General features: G+C 34.1%; 1 protein-coding gene across 11 annotated transcripts in view; it reads right to left on the bottom strand.

Moving 5' to 3' along the window:
- Positions 1 to 20,230, bottom strand: part of LOC106873239 (plexin-B) — a 287,941-nt gene that overhangs the window by 16,822 nt on the left and 250,889 nt on the right. For 6 of the 11 annotated variants that reach the window (XM_089363453.1, XM_089363455.1, XM_014920511.3 and 3 more), the window contains exons 26-32: positions 19,371 to 19,430; positions 17,040 to 17,114; positions 14,109 to 14,175; positions 13,059 to 13,205; positions 12,493 to 12,640; positions 11,105 to 11,269; positions 5,587 to 5,762 (exon numbers count right to left, since the gene is read on the bottom strand). In XM_089363453.1, the coding sequence (XP_089219579.1) occupies positions 5,587 to 5,762; positions 11,105 to 11,269; positions 12,493 to 12,640; positions 13,059 to 13,205; positions 14,109 to 14,175; positions 17,040 to 17,114; positions 19,371 to 19,430 (838 nt within the window). The remainder of the gene's footprint in view (positions 1 to 5,586; positions 5,763 to 11,104; positions 11,270 to 12,492; positions 12,641 to 13,058; positions 13,206 to 14,108; positions 14,176 to 17,039; positions 17,115 to 19,370; positions 19,431 to 20,230) is intronic. The other 5 variants (XM_089363460.1, XM_089363462.1, XM_089363459.1 and 2 more) reach the window with 1 other exon arrangement.

Genomic DNA, 20,230 nt, shown 5'->3' with positions numbered 1-20,230 from the left:
TTTGGAACCATAGTGTTTTTTTTATATATGATGAAATGTTTGAGGCGTGGTGTTGTGTGTAAAGTCGATCCAAATTCAATGTTTGTTCTATAACCAATGCTTCTTTATATATATATATATATATATATATATATATATATATATATATATATATATATAATTTAGAGAAAACAACCATAGTTCATGAACTCATCCATGAAAATCCACAGTCACGTATAGAAAAAATTAATAAGTAAATACATGATAAATAAGTATAATAAAATACAAAGTAAAAATCATAAAATCATAATAACAATAATATTATGATTTTTACTTTGTATTTTATTATACTTATTTATCGTGTATTTACTTATTAACTTTTTCTATACGTGACTCTGGATTTTCATGGATGAGTTCATGAACTTCGGTTCTTTTCTCTAAATTATATATCTATATATTATTATATATTATATACTGTGAAACTTAATTTAATTTCAAGGTTTGATAAATTGAATTTAATTGGGTTTTTACCTGTAAATTTGGATTTTTATCCCTAATATTATTATTATATATATATGTAACGGTTAGTTCTTTGTTGCATTCGAGGGTCACCAATTGTAATGGTTAGTACTTTAAAGAAATTTTATTTATCATTACTTTGCATATATCCAAAACCACGATGGGTTGGTATGTATAACTAGTAAATGGAAAAGCATGCGAGGTAAAAAGAGTTAATTTCGGCCGGTATGTGTGTACATGATCTCATCACAGTATATATAGAGAGATATGGTAATGTTACAGAGAAAAGAAAGTGAGGGTGGTGAGATGAAACAACTGCTTTGTTGGTGAGTTACCATAGTTGTCCCTTTGTGCCTTTCTCTTTAGAGACAGCATTTTGTTCAGCCGGTCAGCCAGACTTGGTTTTCACCAATTGACTTTGGCTTACAGAGTTCTTGCTTTTATAACTATCCAAAACCAGCCAGAAGGATAGACATATTTTTGAGAACAATAGATTTTGTTGGCGGTCTGTTATCTCTCTTCTATCTTTTGGTGGGTTAGAAAGGTTAAGTGGCGAAGGCATCTGGCAAATGTAACTGCTGTCACTCACAGAAAGAACTATTGTTTTACCGTGAGAAAAGTAATGTTGAACGGTTAAGTGAAATTTGGCGAAAGGGGATCGAATCCATGCTATGCCTGCATGAAGCCACTATATATATATATATATATAAGGAGCTTGTGTTACATAAATATTTTCAGTATTAAATAAAAAGACAACAAACAGAAAATTTGACATACCTCTATGTACATAACATGAAATAAAAAAAAAAACGTAGTAAATAAACAAATGAACATATACTAAATACACAGGTGAATAGAAAGCACAGAAGGTCACCAACTTCTCACCAGAGAGGTTGAATGCAATTTCAACCATTATCTATAAGATTGCTTCCAGTCTGGAGGCACCAGCAAGAAACTTGCTGGGAATGGGATCAAAACAACAAAATGAAACTGTTAGTGGGTGGACAAGGGGCAAAACAATAACTAGAATAAAGGCTTAGAGCCAGATGAAGACAACAATTAATAATAAAAGATTAACAATACATATACAACAAAAGAACCCTTAGGGCTGCAAGACAGACAAAAGTGGGTTACATGAAAGAGAAATGAAACCTGTCTTAAAGGACTATATACACGAGAAGGGTGCGGGCTTTCTGTTCGCCTGTGTATTTAGTATATGCTCGTTTGTTGATTTACTACACATTTTATATATATATATATATATATATATATATATATATATAATTATAATTATAATTATAATTAAGGGTATCTAAGAGATACCACCATGCTTGAAATAGCAGCCAGAACTTGACTCTAAAACCACATTAAATGTTCATACAGCACCAGGAGAAAAGTTTTTGCCAGTTTATTTTGTTTTTTTTGCCTTCGCTCCTGGTGCTGTATGAACATTTAATGTGGTTTTAGAGTCAGATTTTGATTGCTATTTCAAGCATGGTGGTATCTCTTAGATACCCTTACTTATAATTTTAATAATGATTATTACATTTTGAGGTTTTTATTCCCTGCTGGCCATTTGATAAGATTGGTATTTTAAATAACGATCTTATCCTTATTTATGTATATATATATATATATATATATATATATTTACTCTTTTACTTGTTTCAGTCATTTGACTGTGGCCATGCTGGAGCACAGCCTTTTAGTCGAGCAAATCGACCCCAGGACTTATTCTTTGGAAGCTCAGTACTTATTCTATTGGTCTATTTTGCCGAACTGCTAAGTTATGGGGACATAAACACGCCAGCATCGGTTGTCAAGCGATGTTGGGGGCACAAACACAGACACATATATATGTAGATATATACGACGGGCTTCTTTCAGTTTCCGTCTACCAAATCCACTCACAAGGCTTTGGTCGGCCCGAGGCTATAGTAGAAGACACTTGCCCAAGATGCCACGCAGTGGGACTGAACCCGGGACCATGTGGTTGGTAAGCAAGCTAATATATATATGGTGTTAATTCTTTTGTTGGGCAAGGAAGCTGTACACCTGGTAGGGGATGGGTCAAATTTGGAATCATTATAAAGTTAACACATTTAATGCAACGAGTTTCAAGTAGCTAACTACACACACACACACACACACAAAAGAAAAAAGTTATCTCCCCTTCCAGAACTCTATGTTAATTGCTGCATCTTGTCATTTCCTCCCAGAACTGTAACCTTGAAGAATTCTTCCTATCCTGTCCATGCTAATAGGAGTATTTGTTTAACCTTTCAGTTAGATGAACCACAATTAAGCAGAACTACAAAAGGTCTTCCAGCCTTGACCATTCTGTAGATTTGTTTTGGATATAGTGTATTTTTGACTATATCTTCCAATGTATCTCTTTTATTTTCTTTTTTTAAAAAACACAACTTGTGATTTGAGGGTGATTCAACTACTATTTAGGTGCAGGCATGACTGTAAGATGAAGAAGTTTGCTTCCCAACCACTTCATTTTGGGTTCAGTCTCACTGAGTAGCACTTTGGGTAAACGTCTTCTACTATAGGCCTGGGCCATCAAAACCTTATAAATGAATTTGGTAGAAGGAAACTGAAAGAAGCTTATATATGTCTGTGTGAGTGTGTGCATGTTTGTTTTGCATTTCCTTGTTTTGGCTTCATATGATAGTTTTAAACGAATGCCTCTATCACACAAGCATGTCTAGTCATGTGGGAAATATTGTTCAACTAAGAAAAAGGTGAAGGTTGGTGACAAGAACAGCATCTAACTGTAGAAAATCTGCCTCAACAAATTCCATCCGATCCATGCAAGCATGGAAAAGCGGATGTAATGATGTTGATGATGTATTTATGACTATATTATCCAATGTGTCCTTTTGTTTACAGATTTGTCCGGAAGTGGGGTGTACTTCCGGACAAATCTGTAAAAGATTATCTAATCATTATAGCAAGCACTAGTCTTAGTAAATTCATTTGGGAACTGAAAGAACAAAAAAAGCAATATTCGTTAGAATGGTCGGTCATCGGGAGGTCATTCCCGCACAACAAGGGTAGGAGATATTGTTCGCTATGTAATTTAGAACTATATTTCATATTATTCTCTAAGGGTAAGTTGATAAGTAAACTAACAAATAATGCTCTAAGATGTACACATTTTCCAAGACACACATTTCTCTGGTTTAAATAAATTGCAATATGACCAGGTATTATAGTACATTATAGGCAGGCCATATCAATGTATAATTTACCAATAGCAGTTGTGGTTTTTGCAAAAGCTTCTAGAGATAATATAGTATAGATTTCCATTGTAATAGAGGATTGTTTATAATTTATTAATGATATTATTAATAATATTATGAGGGGTTGTCTCCCCTTAACGGACCTTTATTCAAGGAGGAATTTATTTAACGAGTTATTTAAGGACAAATTTGAATATGGACTGGACTTAGAGACGATGATTTGGTATTTATCTTTTGTTCTTAAACTTTTTTTTGCCCTGAAGACGTGTAAGGTAATTTATATGTTTGACTTAAATTTGACAGTCAAATATTGCCTTATACAGAAATGTTGACATAGGAATAAATTTCAATAATAATGGATATTAGCATCAAAACTCTCTTTTATATATATATTTGTATATATGTGGGGGTGGATCATTCTGTATTGCTCCACTTGATGGTGTGTGGATTATTCTTGGCCTTCAAATCCCAGATGTGGCTAGTCCACTTAATGGTTCTCTTCTTGTCTACATGCTAGGAAGAAGACCTATGGTTGGCATATCTTTTTTTAAAAAATTTACTTTCACATAAACCAACATAATTTTTCTTTCAAGTTTCGTTATTTTAAAAAAAATTGATGTTTGAGCAGGGAAGTATCTGGGTTTCTACAGTTACATTTTGGAGTAAACACCTGATGTGATTTATGTGGAATACTGTTTCCCATGTTGCGGGTGTGGCTATAAAAGACTTTCACTGAATAGCTGTTAAAATTGTTCTTATACCTATGGCTATCTGGAAAGTGTTCATTGATCAAGGCAAGGTATTTTCTACCTACATTTGTCTTAACATTCAAACAGAAAGGAAATGGGTGAACCATATAATCTATGTAGGTTTTAGGCTTTATACTTTTTATGGTAGGAGTATAAGCTATCTTCTCTTTGAAGTCACTGTTAGCCAGGATGTTATTATAGTAGAGGGCTGCCTCATCAAATATCTTCTTTGGGGAGGAAAGTTTGAATACCCTATTAGTAATGTAAGCTATAAGGATTTTAAAGACTGTAGGAGGGCGGCGATAACATTGTGTACATCAGTTTTTCGTTAGGTTTATGGAAATGTTCAATATAACCTAATAATCCAGTGGTTGTGCGGTAATAAGTTTGCTTCCTAACCATGTGATTTTAGGTTGAGTCCCATGGCATAGCGCATTGGGCAAGTGTCTTCAACTGTAGACTCAGGCTGATCAAATCCTGGAGATTGGATTTGGTAGACAGAAACATATGGTTGTGATGCATGTGCCTGGTGTACACTTATCAGATGGGTAGTCATGATGGGTGTACTAGACTTCACATATTTGCTCCTCAGTGTCACTTTGCTGGCATACACTGCTATATCACTCAATAATAATAATCCTTTCTACTATAAGCACAAGGCCTGAAATTTTGGGGGAGGGGACCAGTCGATTAGATCGACCCCAGTATGCAACTGGTACTTAATTTATTGAACCTGAAATCATGTAAAGCAAAGTTGACCTCAGCAGAATTTGAACTCAGAAGGTAAAGACAGACAAAATACTGCTGAGCATTTCGCCTGGCATGCTAACGTTTCTGCCAGCTCACCGCCTTGCATAATAATAATAATAATAATAATAATAATAATAAAGTAAGGCCTTACTACATTGCTGTGCTTGTTTTGTTAATATACATGGATGAAAAAAATTTTAGCAAACTAAGATGTGTTATACAAACGCCTAAGTTAAATTTTGATGTGTGGCAGAACCTTTATTGTACATGAAATCCAAACACAAAAAAAAAAAATATAAATGAAATAAAAAAGAAAGAAACTAGAGGAGTGTACATACCTTTGTAGAGAGTAGTCGTGTCAGGAATATTTCCGAGATCATTTTCATGCTATCATCTTTCACCTGGACATCATCATTCAATTTAACTAAGTGCCATATTTTGGTACCTGAATCACTGTCTATTCGCATAATTGGTACTGATGAGCTGTCTGAGGATATAGAATTATCCAAATTACCTATGAAGAAAATTGAATAGAAAAAAAAATCGAAAAAATCTCTAAATTGTTGGATGTAAATGTATATTTGTATAATTTTTTTTTGTTTGTTTTACATCCAATTTTCCATGCTTGAATTATAGGGATAATTTGTAGCTTATATTTGTAGCTTATATTTTTTATGGGTTTTCTTTATATATAAGTGTGTGTGTGTGTGTGTGTGTGTGTATAAAGATATGAATGCTGATCTCAATCTGCTAACTGTTGCAAAGGATATGACAAAGGACTAAGAAGACCTGCCCACCCATGTAACAAGCGCTAGTGCTGGTGCCAGGTAAAAAAAAAAAAGCACCAATACAAACTGTAAAGTGGTTGGTATTAGGAAGGGATTCCATTTGTTGAAACCATGCCAAAACAGACATTTGGAGCCTGGTGCAGCTATATACATATATACACACACACACACACTCATATATATAATAGTGAAAGTGTGTCGCTTAGGTGTTGGGGTGTTCAGCTCATGGTCATAAGGTCAGAAGTTCAATTCCTGGCTGCATGGAGCAAGACACTTTATTTCACATTGCTGCAGTCCACTCAGCTCACAAAAATGAGTAGTACCTGTATTGAAAGGGCCAGCCTTGTCACCCTCTGTGTCACGCTGAATTTCCCTGAGAACTACGTTAAGGGTACACGTGTCAGTGGAGTACTCAGTCACTTGCACGTTAATTTGACAAGCAAGTTGTTCCTTTGATCAGTTTAACTGGAACATTCATTATAAGCAAGGGAGTGCCAAATATATATATATACTATCTTTTTCTCTCACTCTCTCTCTCTCTCCCACACACACACACACACACACACACGTATACATATGCTGATTAATGCTGAATGAATGAGAAGGAAATGCTCAACATATTGTAGAGGATATGGAGGATATCAAAATTGAAGCTACATATATAATAAGAGGAGACTTCATGTTTATTGCATCGTTTACAATTGTTTCAACAACTTGCAGTGACCAATCCCACATCATGTCTTTGGGCAACAATTTAGTCATGCACATGGTTGCTTCCCAAACCAGATGGTTTCAAGTTCAGTTCCACTGCACAGCACCTTGCGCAAATATCTACTATAGCCCAAGGTCGACTAAAGCCCTGTGAGTGGATCTGGTTGATCGAACTTGAAAGAAACCCATCATGTATATGTGTGTGTGTGTGTGTGTGTTTTGTGTTACTGTCTCCTTGACTTGATATTATATATCTGATCATGGAGAAATATTATCTTGCCTGGGAACAGGTGAGGGTTAGTGACAGGAAGGTGTCCTTGCTAACAATGCAAATTTTGAAGATGTATAATTCTCCATTGTTCTTTGTCTTGTCTATACACTCAGTATACGGTATGAAATCCAATGAAGCAGTCTCAGGATTTATCTGTTGAGTGAAGTACTGTTATTATATACCTTAAACAATTCTGTATGTTCCCCATCATTTGATATGGTTAGTCAGATCTGGATTATTTCAGAGTGCTATATAGAAAGGGTAAAGACCCCCATCAATGACCATGGGATTGCACCTATAAAGTTCCCCTTCAAGGCATAGGTCTGGGCAAAATTGTTTATGGAAGACCAGCAGTCGCCCATGCGTACCAGTCTCCCCTCTCCATGCCGCTGATGTTATCCAAGGGAAAGGCAAAGGCCGATTCAGGTTGGCACCAGTGATGTCACAACTCATTTCTGCAGCTGAGTGAAATGGAGCAACATGAAATAAAGTGCCTTGCTCAAGAACACAACACAAAGCCCAGTCCAGGAATTGAACTCACTACCTCACGATTGTGAGCCTGATGCTCTAACCATGGAACCATGCACTTATATATATACACTACTCAATGCTTTTCCTACAGTTAACCACTCATTATAATGTGAGTGAAAATGTTAGGGTGATGTGATGGAACTTGCTTTTGTTGTAGTTGTAGTAGTAGTAGTAGTAGTAGTAGTAGTAGTAGTTGTTGTTATTCGTTCATGAGGAAGGAAGCGTATTACAAGACACTTGTTCTTGATGTTGTCGTTGTGGATCATCCCCATCTTTTTACCTTTTAGTTATTCAACACTGTGTATCAAGGACTACATTACCCAATGTGTATATCCTTTTGTTAGAATAGCTGGATCATTTTACTGCTATTTCTAGCAATTCAAGTCACTAAATAGTTGCTCCTTTGTCAGTTATTTTTTTTGTTTGTTCAGCAAAGGAATATAATCCTGTCAATTATTTTAGAGGTTAAATGGACTGAGTTTATGAAAAGTAAGCAATATGTTGATGTGTAATTCAAGTTGTATTGGATAATTTATGAAATTTGGGAGATGGCTAGAGAGAAATGTGTGGAGCTTTGTGATATGTGTAGTGTTAACCCACATAGAAGGAAAACCACAAGTGGACTAATTTAATTCAGAGTACAATTTTAACCCACATAAAAGGAAATCATGTGAGTGAATTTTAATTGTTATACGAGCAATTTTGTTCTCTATAATTGTGGAAGTGCAGAAGTAGGCCAAAGAAATGGCCACTTATTTAAGAGTATAATATATGATATGATAGGAGTGAAGATAGCTAGCTCAGTGGTATGGTGCATGCGGTGTAACCTGGTGGGTTGGAAAAGTATCATTCGTTGATAGGGGGAGATAACTCAAAGGAATAGGAGGAATAAAAGAAAGATGGGGAAAGAAGTGGTGAGATTAGATCTGAGAATTGCGGGCTTCAAAGTTGAAATGAAAGAGAATTGAGAGACTTGGTGGTGATATTGGCAGTCCCATCTAACCCATGCCAGCATGAAAAATCAGATGTTAAAACAACAATAATGGTGATGATGATGATGACAATTGTGATGATAATAATGTTGATGGTAACACTGAAAATCATATTTTTGATGATGACAAGTGATGATAATGAATGACAATAATTAAGATAATGATGACTGGATGATGACAACAACGATCACAATGATGACAGCTACAATGACGATGGCAATGATGACAATCACAGTAATCTTAAGGACAACAACGAAGAATATGAAGATTTACGATAATGACAACAACTATGACGATAAATAAATGAAATTATTATTCCAGAAGACAGAAAACTAATTACAATTTAACAGGCATTAACTAGATTGACAACAGAGAGAATTACAACAGATAAACACTACACGACTAATAACATGAAGACATGAAAACTATTGGATCGCTTAGTGTAAATCTGACATGATGACTAAATCATAACACAGGAATATCTCAACTTAACAATCCCATTGATTCCTATCATTAAACAAGAGTTAAATTCATATAGAAATAATGGTATAAATGGTTGTTAGGCTCTAGAATAGAGTTCTTCAACCATTTTCGTAACCATGGATCCCTCTGGTTCCTAACTTTACTGAGATGGATTTTCTTTAAAATTGAATGGCTATCATATTTTTATAACTAAACATTGTTACAAATTGTATAAAACTGGTGCACCTCCACCTCCATTTTAAATGTCTCATCCTTAAATGAATAAACTATTCTGCTTTTAGACCCAAACTTCTGAGTTCTTTTATAGAACTTAGAAAAACTGAAGGGCTGCTGCAGTAAGTGTGTGAATCTGAGAGGGGAATATGTTGAATAAAATCATAATTAACTAATCCTTCTGTATTTTCATTTACCCAAAACCAAGAACTTTTCAACACCCCTCGTAAAAAAACTGTCTGAGATCTTTCACAGGGCTTAGTAAATCTGATAGTGGACCTTGGCACAGTCCTCTGCTTTGCCAGCTCCTTGTCAAATCATCCAACCCATACCAGCATGCGAAGCAGATACTGATGATGATGATGAAGAATAATCCTGATCAAAAGGGTGAATTAATTCGAAAGTGTTAAGAATAAAGAGTAGCAGAGAGAATGTTAGTACAGCACAGATTCTCACAACGTCAACATGCGAACCAAGTGAATGAACAAAGACTCGTGTGAATGCATTATTGTCGTGTGATGTTTTGTAATTAAGCTTTTAAAGCAACTGTTATGACCGTTCAACATTTATTTTGTATAGGTAGCCATATTAAGGTTTTATTTTTATAGTGAAGGCATGCGATTTAATGGTTATGGTATTCAGCTCTTGATCATAAGGCTGTGAGTTCAATACCCGGCAGTGGTCTTGAGCAAGTCACTTTATTTCTCATTGTTCCTGTTCACTCAGCTGGCAAAAAAATGAGTTGTACTTGTATTTCAAAGGGAAGGGTCAGCCTTGTCACACTCTGTGTCATGCTGAATATCCCTGAAAGCTATGCTAAAGGTAGATTTGTCTGTGGAGTACTCAACCACTTGCATGTTAATTTCACAAGCAAGCTGTTTGGTCGATCAGATCAACTGGAACCCATGACATCATAACTGACAGTGCCAATTTTTTTATTATAAAATTCGTAAAAAAAATACCTTCAACCCTTTTGCTATCAACTCATCTGAAAGTGCACCTTGATCTATGACACAAACATCTCGCTTTAAAGCAGCAGTAGTAGTAGTGGTAGTAGTAGTAGGAGCAGCAGCATGGGGGTATGCACTGTAACAGTTTATCACTGCATCCACCATTTGTTGGTAATTCCATTCTATTCCGGTCATATGATGCCACTGCACCCCTCAGGTGACAACCCTCCAACCCATGGGTCTGTCTGGGTAGTCGTTGCTGGTGAAGGATTTTTGAGATAGGAGAGCAAATCCTTTTATGACACAAATAGTAATCAAAGGGATCCATAGGTAAAAAAATTGGTTGAGAACCCCTGAACCCATACCAGCATGAAAAACGGACGTTAAACTTTGATGTTTTCTTTCTTACCAAAATGAATTAAAGGCTGTGAATTTCAATAGGAATATAGTGACAAAGGGATTAATCCTTTTGTGTTCAGATCATTCTGTCAAATGTAATGCTTTTTTTATTCAAATTGTTTTGAATTAATCCTGTATTATCTTAAAGCTTTGAGGTTTTGATGATGTGATTTTTTTAATTTTTAGAATGTCTGTGTAGAATAGGTGTGAGAGGTTTTGTATGGCCAGTTTGAATGTAAAACATGTTGAATATTGGGGCCAGATATGGCTGGTTTAAATGCTAAGGAGTAAAGTAGGGAGCTTCTTTAAGCAGGAGGTTGCTAATCAAGGTATTACCATAACATTGAATAATTCTTGTTTTTTTTTTTTTAGCTAAAGACATGCTAGAATAACAGAATAACACATTAAAACATTAAACAAAACACAACAACAAAAACAACGAAATCTCAAAAACAAAAATAAAAATTTTCGTGGGACAGTTTTTGATTGAAAATTCTTTAGAAATTCTGTTGTCTTACCATTTATTGTTTTAATCGATTGCTGCCTTCTGACAAGTGCAACGTTATCACCATCACTAACTTTATAATGAGAAAGAGTATTTAGTTTCCTCCAGCCATCTTTATAGAGAGTAGTGCTGTCTTCATCTTGCAGAGTAACATGGGAGTTAATATCCTGGTACCATTCTGAAAGACAAACAAAAACGAGCGTCAAAATAGAATGTTGTTGTTATTATTATTAATATTAATAATAATAATAATAATAAGAGTAATGGTCTAATGGTTAGGATATTGCAGTCATGATTGCAAAGTCGTAGTTTCAGTTCCTAGACTGGGTGGTGTGTTGTGTTCTTGAGCAAAACATTTCATCTCACATCGCTCTGCAATCACTTTGACACCTGATGCATGGCACACCTGTGTGCACCTGTTCAGGTAATGTTGATTTAATGGATCGAGTGAGGCTAATGTACAGCATATACATTTGATCACTATAAACAAATGATTTGTGCAGATCATTTGGCAAAAGCTGAACACTTGTACATCATCTTCAACAGGAGAGACCACCATTATTATTATTATTATTATTATGTTTGACTTTTGCTTTACATTTGTACAAATTGGCTCCAAGTCTCACTCAGAGACCTCAAGAGACCACAAGTTATAAGTTCATGTTGGTGTTATGCCTAGGGTGCCATATATTTGGTTTTGCACATAGTATTGTTCTAGAGCATGTTTAAGAAAACATAAGAAAATTATGTGATTGTTTTAAAATTTGAAATTACATAGACAGTATTTTACATAAGATATGGGCAGTTCCCATGAGCACGATCTTTTGAATTTCTGCCATTTTGGAGTTTCCTGTTGCCTGAGCTAGGTAGGAGTATAATGATAACCCCTTTTGCTATTATTCCTAGGTCATTGTTTTAGTCTTGAAGTTCCACATTTTGCCATTTTCTTTTTCAAGATCTTTATACTTGCTCAGTTTTTGGTAGGTCTTGACAGATACGTTTATATCAATTGGGACAGTCATATCAATGAGGAGGCATAATCTTTGTCTGAAGTCTTTCAATATAATATCTGGCCTATTTGCATCTATCTTTCTGTCAGTTTGAATGGTGAAGCTCCAGAGGAGTGAGATGTGATCATTTATTATTATTATCATCATCATCATAATAATTATTATTGTGTGAGAGCAGCACATGCCATCAAAATGACACTGGGGTACAAATATACAGAGCCCAATATGTCTACCAGGATTATTTGTCTGATAAGTGTACACCAGGCTGATGTAGCACAACCATATGTGATATTATGGGGGATGTAAATAAATGCTGGTTGTCAAGTGGTGGTGGGAGGCAAACATGGATATAAACACACACACATTTATAGCTGCAAGTTACATTACTTACCGAGATCCAGGTCATGGACAGGGGGTCTTTGGGAATAGGAAGTGTTCTTATAGAGAGCTTCGACCATTTTCTCTTTAGCTTGAGTGATTGTATCACAATCTAGTACTTTACACTGTATAATTTCTCTAGAATGTTCTACTGAAAGACTCTGAAAAAAACAACAAACAACAGAAAACAACTATATATTCCTTTCTAGTTTTGGCACAAAATCAGCAATTTTAAGGGCAGAACATAGATACTTACATTAACCCCAGTTCACAAGGAAAAATGATAGGATTTGAGACAAATTCAATCAAATGCATCCTAAATTTGTCACAAATCCCATTATTCTTCCTTAGATGCCTGATGAGATGGGTTCGTCTTATATGCCCATGTACTTAAAGTCATACAGAACAAAGTCAAACTGTTATATATGTAACTCCTATCAAAGCAGTAAACAGGCAGAATTGTTGTACTTATTTTATCAATGCTGAAAAGATGAGAGGTAATGTCAATCTTGGCAGTAATCTTAGAACTAACAACAGCTAAATATTAAAGAAACAAAAACGAAACCCAAACTAACTTACCAATGTCTTCGGCTCTATTTTCTCTCTTAATAATCTATCTTCCGATAACGAATATCTTGCATCACCAGTAACAAAATCCACTGGACCTTTCTCTACTTGGAGCTTTATAGCTTTGTATAATTTGAATAAAGCTGGGCCAGCGTGTTCCTATAACAAACAAAATATAATACCAACATATCAACATCAATTTAATCATTCTCATTATCAACATAGTTTTATACATATATATACATATATATACATATATATACATATATATACATATATATATATACATATATATACATATATATATATACATATATATATATACATATATATATACATATATATATACATATATATATATATACATATATATATATATATACATATATATATATATATATACATATATATATATATACATATATATATATATATACATATATATATATATACATATATATATATATACATATATATATATATACATATATATATATATACATATATATATATATACATATATATATACATATATATATATATACATATATATATATATACATATATATATATATACATATATATATATATACATATATATATATATACATATATATATATATACATATATATATATATACATATATATATATATACATATATATATATATACATATATATATATATACATATATATATATATATATATACATATATATATACATATATATATACATATATATATACATATATATATACATATATATATACATATATATATATACATATATATATACATATATATATATACATATATATATATACATATATATATATATACATATATATATATACATATATATATATATACATATATATATATACATATATATATATATACATATATATATATACATATATATATATATACATATATATATATACATATATATATATATATATATATATACATATATATATATATTCTGTAAACGATAAATTGAATTTAATAAAGGTCAAATAAAGAAGATGGGAAATTAAAGTACAATGATATTTACTTACTTTTAAATATTTGTATAAACATATTGATAACCAGTTTGTGAGGAGTTTTTCAACTACAGATTCTGTTCTGTGAACAAAAATAGAAGAAAAAAAAAAATGGTAATTATTTATTGGATTATTTTGAATTGAAATTTCATGTCTTTCATTTTAGTTATAAAAAAGGAAAAAATTACTAAACAATATAAAACCTGCAAGAAACAGCACTTAAATCTCCCTCAGATCACAACTGAATGTTTTTTTTAGAAAAAAAAAGACTGAGCACATTAGATAACCTCGGGTATACATAGAAATAGAACAGTCAATGAGGGAATATCTTTGAAGATATATATATATATGCTTGAGTAGATATCAGAGTACAAGTAGCATACAATATTCAGATTTAAAGACAGAGGTAATAATCTCAAATCAAACTGAATTTTATAAAAAGTAAAAAAATAAAATGGGAATTCTATCATTCTTCTTTAGATATCTGATAAGCTGGGTTCACCCCACAAGCCCATGAAATTTAAAGTCATTTGGAGCTGCCACAAATGGTTATTAAATCAAATATACACATAAGGTGGCAGCAAGCTGATAGAACTGTTAACATGCTAGGCAAATTGCTTAGCAGCATTTCATCTGTCTATGTTCATCATCATCATCATCGTTTAACGTCCACTTTCCATGCTAGCATGGGTTGGACGATTTGACTGAGGACTGGCAAGCCAGAAAGCTGCACCAGGCTCCAATCTGATCTGGCAGAGTTTCTAATGTCATGAAAAAGAAGAAAAATTTAAGCACTTGTTGCTTCATACTGAGGTGAGATGGCTCTCAAATGGAAATTGTTTGAAGCATTTTTATGACCTCAGTGACACTGTTTCAGAGTTTCTTAGATCATATGATAAGGATGTGTGTAATAAACTAAGCAATGAAACAGTTGACGTTACAAATCTTTCTGATATTTTCACTAAATTAAATGAAGTTAACATTATGTCGCAAGGAAATAACTTGAATTTGATTAAAGCAAAGGGAATTATAAATGCATTTATCAACAAATTGTCATTCAACAACAAAGAGAGATTAGCTAGGATACGTTCTGTACATTTTTCAAACCTGCACATAATAGAAAACAATGACAGTAATTTAGTACCAGATGCAAGATATAGATTGTCATCTAGAAACACTGAAAGAAGACTTAATGACAAGTTTTAAAGATTCTAATGCTCTTAATGTACCTGACTGGGTCATAAATTTCTTTCTTTCTTATGTCTCTTCTGCTCAACCAGGTTTACATAAAAAAATTATCAGCTTCAAAAGTGATTTCGAATGCCAAGTATATTTTCAACAACTTGATTATGAATCATTCTGGTCCAAAATGCAAAGCAAGTATTCTCAACTTTGGCAAGAAATTAAATTATTATTCATTGCTTTTCTTTCTTTTAGAAGTTCGGTGTTGCGATTGCTGACTATGCAATGAAATAAATTTGCAATAAGTCATAGAGGAGACTTAGAACTTTTTTTTGACTAACATTGAATCTGTTATAGAAAATTTAGTTGGGTCTCATCAGGCACAGGGAAGTTATTAACTTGCAGTGCATAAAGTAAATTTACAACTTTTATCTTCATCAATTTTTTTATTTTTTCAATGTTAAAAGCTTATACAATCCATTTTCTGAGTAAAACTAATAAATTATCATCCATGTTAAGTTAGTTTAGTCATGATGCTGCACCTGCCAATTAGGTGGGCACTAAGCAAAACAAAAGTTTAAAACGGGGTTAAGAACCACTAAACTATATCGATAATTATCAGATCTGATGAGGGCAGGGTTACATAACTGGGCTGTTATCTAACACTCCACTGAACCTCTGGTGTGAAACCAATTGGTAAGATTGACCATAATGGATATATAATATTATACACTGTGATTAATGGTTAGATGTATAAATATGAATAGCATGGAAAATGGACATTAAATGATATATAAACATACATACATATGTGAGTGTGGTTTCAGGTTCAGTCCCACTACATTCCACCTTGAGCAAGTGTCTTCAACTAGAGCCCTGTTCTGACCAACTGATAGAGGCCCATCACATGTTTGTATCTAAATATGAGTGTGTGAGTGTGTGTATGTTTGTATCTCCTTGTCTTCATACCACTTGATTGTTGCAAGTGAAAGTAATTCCTTTCCGATATTCAGTGAAAACATGTCTGGCCATGAGGAAACAGGTAAGGGCTGGGAACAGGAAGGGCATCCAGCCAACTGTAAAAAATCCGCCTCAACAAATTCTGCCTGACCCATGCAAGCAGAGAGAACTAGACATTAAGATGATGATGATATTCATCATCATCATCATCGTCGTCGTTTAACGTCCGCTTTCCATGCTAGCATGGGTTGGACGATTTGACTGAGGACTGGTGAAACCAGATGGCTGCATCAGGCTCCAATCTGATTTGGCAGAGTTTCTACTGCTGGATGCCCTTCCTAATGCCAACCACTCAGAGAGTGTAGTGGGTGCTTTTACGTGTCACCCGCACGAAGGCCAGTCAGGCGGTACTGGCAACGGCCACGCTCAAAATGGTGCATTTTATGTGCCACCCGCACAAGAGCCAGTCCAGGGGCACTGACAATGATCTCGCTCAAAAGTCCTTACACATGCTGCGGGCACAAGTGCCAGAAAGGTAATGCTGGGCACAGATGCCATCACGATTTTGCTTGCCCCAATAAATCTTCGCAAGCTGAGTTTCGTGTCCAATGAAGGAAGGTACGCATAAGTGGACTGGCTGAGGCCTTAGATTTAGGTCTCACTTGGCTTGCCGGGTCTTCTCACGCACAGCATATTTCCAATTGGCAGAGTTTCTAAACACATAAATGCATACATACATACATTCACACACATGGCTAATGTAAAAAACCCTCTTACATTTTCAAAAAAGATGGCAAGACTTACCTTCTTAACATTAATTTGGGATGTCGACTCGCCACTGATTTTTCAACTAGTTCATCTAACAAAGCTTTCAGGATGCTAGGAAAAAAAAAAACATTAACAATATCAATAACAAAGTAAAATAATTTTAAAAATTAATACATAAGTGTAAGTAATTATTCATCATAAATTTCATATAAGTAAGCTGTATCAAGACTCATTGGGTATGGCAAATAATCTTTACTCTAGAGCAGGGGTTTTCAAACTGTGGTCCGCGGACCACAGGGGGTCTGCAAGGACAAGACAGGGGGTCCATGGACAGCAAATACTTTTTATGGGCAATTTGATTTTATATATGTTTTTTAATCGAAATCTTTTAATTGACAATAAACCTATTTTGTTAAATAAATAAATGTAAAAATATATGTTATTTTAAGCAAATATTTATGTATAAATTTTATAAGGGGGTCCCTAAGGTAAAGCCTGAAATATAAGGGGTCCGCAAGTCAAAAAGTTTGAAAACCCCTGCTTTAGAGTACTGTTACTGAATGTCTTTCGTTGAGAGATTTACAAATAGAAATTTTCCATTTTATATATATGTGTGCGTGTGTGTGTGTGTGTGTGTGTGTGTGTATATATATATATATATATATATATATATATATATATATTATGTATGTATGTAAAAGGTTGAAGAGGAACACACGAGTAGATATATATGGAAAAAAGACAAAGTAGAAAATGCTAAAATACTTTTATAAAGAACATTACAGAACCGGTTTCGATCCTTGAGATTTTTTCAACAGTAAATATGAATAATAGATTATTGAAAAATTAAATTTTAGTAAATTTAAAAGAAAAGTCTTTTTAAAGACATATTTGTATAGTATTCAAATAACAGGGGCATTTTTCTTGTTTCTGCCTGTCTCTGTTTCACTTGTTAACTCTTGTGGGTTCGAAGGAGTGCCACACAATCTCTCGCTCTCTCTCTCTCTCTCCCTCTCACACTCGCTCTCTCTCTCCCTCTCACACTCGCACACACACAGAGATATTGGTTTGCCGGATTAATTAGTTTCCTTCCAGTGATATCTAAATTAACATCAAGACAGCAAACGAGCAGAGTCGTTAGCATTCCAGGCAAAATGCTTTGTGGCATTTCTTCCGCCTTCATGTTCTGAGTTCAAATGCTGCCAAAGTTGACTTTGCCTTTCATCCTTTCAGGGTCAACAAAATAAAGTACCAGTCATGTACTAGGGCTGATGTAATTGACTTACCCCTGAATCTGCTGCCCTTGTGGAAGTATCTGAAACTTATATTTGAATTAACATGAATGATATTTTTATTGTGGTGTTTTATGCTTTTTTTTTTTTTTTTTTATAGTTTCATTCTTCTTCTGCAACTTTTGTTTTATTGTTTTTGAAATTTGAAAAAATTGACATCTGTTTCTGTCTCTCTGTCATGCTCTAACCATTCATCATCTGACACAAGATCCCCTCATCCAATGCCCCACTCCCTTCTTAAAGGATCTTTGTCTTATGAGTTACTAGGTGACCCTGCCAGTGCTGGTGTCACTTAAAAAGCATATCAGGACAATTACCCCCGCTAGGACAAATTCCCCTGATGACAACTATCCCCTGATGATAACTACCCCCTAGGACAATAATGCCCCTTAGTTAATTACCCCGTCTACAATATATTAAGTTTTAAATCATCATCTGTTGTCCTCAGGGGTAATTGTCCTTGTGGGGTTATTGTCCATGGGGGTAAATAACCTGGACTCCTTAAAAAGCATCCAGTCAATACTGTGAAGTGGTTGGCATTTGGAAGGGTATCCAGCTGTAAAAAAAGCATGCCAAAACTGACCTTGCCTGTGCTTGTGCCATATAAAAAAAAACACTCAGTCCACTCTGTGGGGTGGTTGGTGTTAGGAAAGGCGTCCAGCAGTAAAAACCATGCCAAAACACGCTCCTGCCTGGTGCAGGCTCCTACCTGGCCAGCATGGAAAGAGGATGCTAAACGATGATGATGATGATGATGATTTACCTCTTTTTCACACATAAGACAATGGGGAGCCAAATCAGAAAAAAAAAAATTTTTAACTCCCAAAATCCAAAGAATTTTATCTGACAAGTGTTTTCCATGATAACTTCAGGCTGACCAAAACCTTGTGAGTAAATTTGGTAGGAGGAAGTTCCATTGTGTGTTTGTGTATGTGTGTAAAAGTGCTTATGCCTCTTTTGAAAGATAGGAGGAATACACACATAGACACATGCATGCACACACATACACACACATGCATGCACACACATACACACACATGCATGTGTGGAGAGGAAGAAAGATAGATTTACTTACTCTGTTGCATATTCCATGTTATTTTGGTAAATAATCAACAACAATGAAGCAACATTAACTCTGTAACAAAACAAAGTGACAAAAAAAAAAGAAAGAAAATATTGAATTCATTTTGCTTAGTTATTCAAATGAAATCAAAGTGAAATATTTTGAAATTGAATAATTATATATTTTTTCTCATATTTCAGCCAAACACATGTAAGGAAAAACAAAAGCAATAAATAATGATGATGATGATTAATCATAATAATAACAATAATAATAATAATATTGTTTTACATAAATTTTTCCTTGCTTTAATGTGTCTGGAATGAATTTGTGTACATATGTTTTTTTTTTCAATTTCTTTTACAATTCATTTATTCATTATTTTAGTTATTGTTGAAAATATGTAAATTCAGACATATTTGCATATTTTCTGCAGAAATGCATTTTTTTTTTTTTTTTTTTTACAGTTGGTTGCTCTGTCTAATGCTAGCTGCTCATTTGACCGTGAACTTTTTAACTGCTGAAGTGGTGTAGTAGAGAAGCGAGTTGTTATTGGTGTTGTTTAGCACCAGGTCAACCGGGATTGAACAGAACTATGACCAAAGACATTCCCACCATGACCATCACATCTTTTTTTTTTTTAAGGACTACATTATCTAATGTCTTTGTTCATCCTTTTTGTTCTTTTTATTGTTTAGCCCAAGGTCAACTATGATCAAAAACATGCCAGATGTGACCATCACGCCTTTTCTTTGTTTTAGGGGTATATAGGACTACATTATCTAATGTCCTTGTTTTATGTTGTTGTCGTTGTTGTTTAGCCCCTATGACCAAAGATACTCCATTTGTGACCATCCTACCCTTTTTTTAGG

Source organism: Octopus bimaculoides, chromosome 15 (genome assembly GCF_046866305.1).
Source record: "Octopus bimaculoides isolate indiv1 chromosome 15, ASM4686630v1, whole genome shotgun sequence".
NCBI lineage: Eukaryota > Metazoa > Mollusca > Cephalopoda > Octopoda > Octopodidae > Octopus > Octopus bimaculoides.
This window is presented reverse-complemented; position numbering and strand designations above follow the sequence as displayed.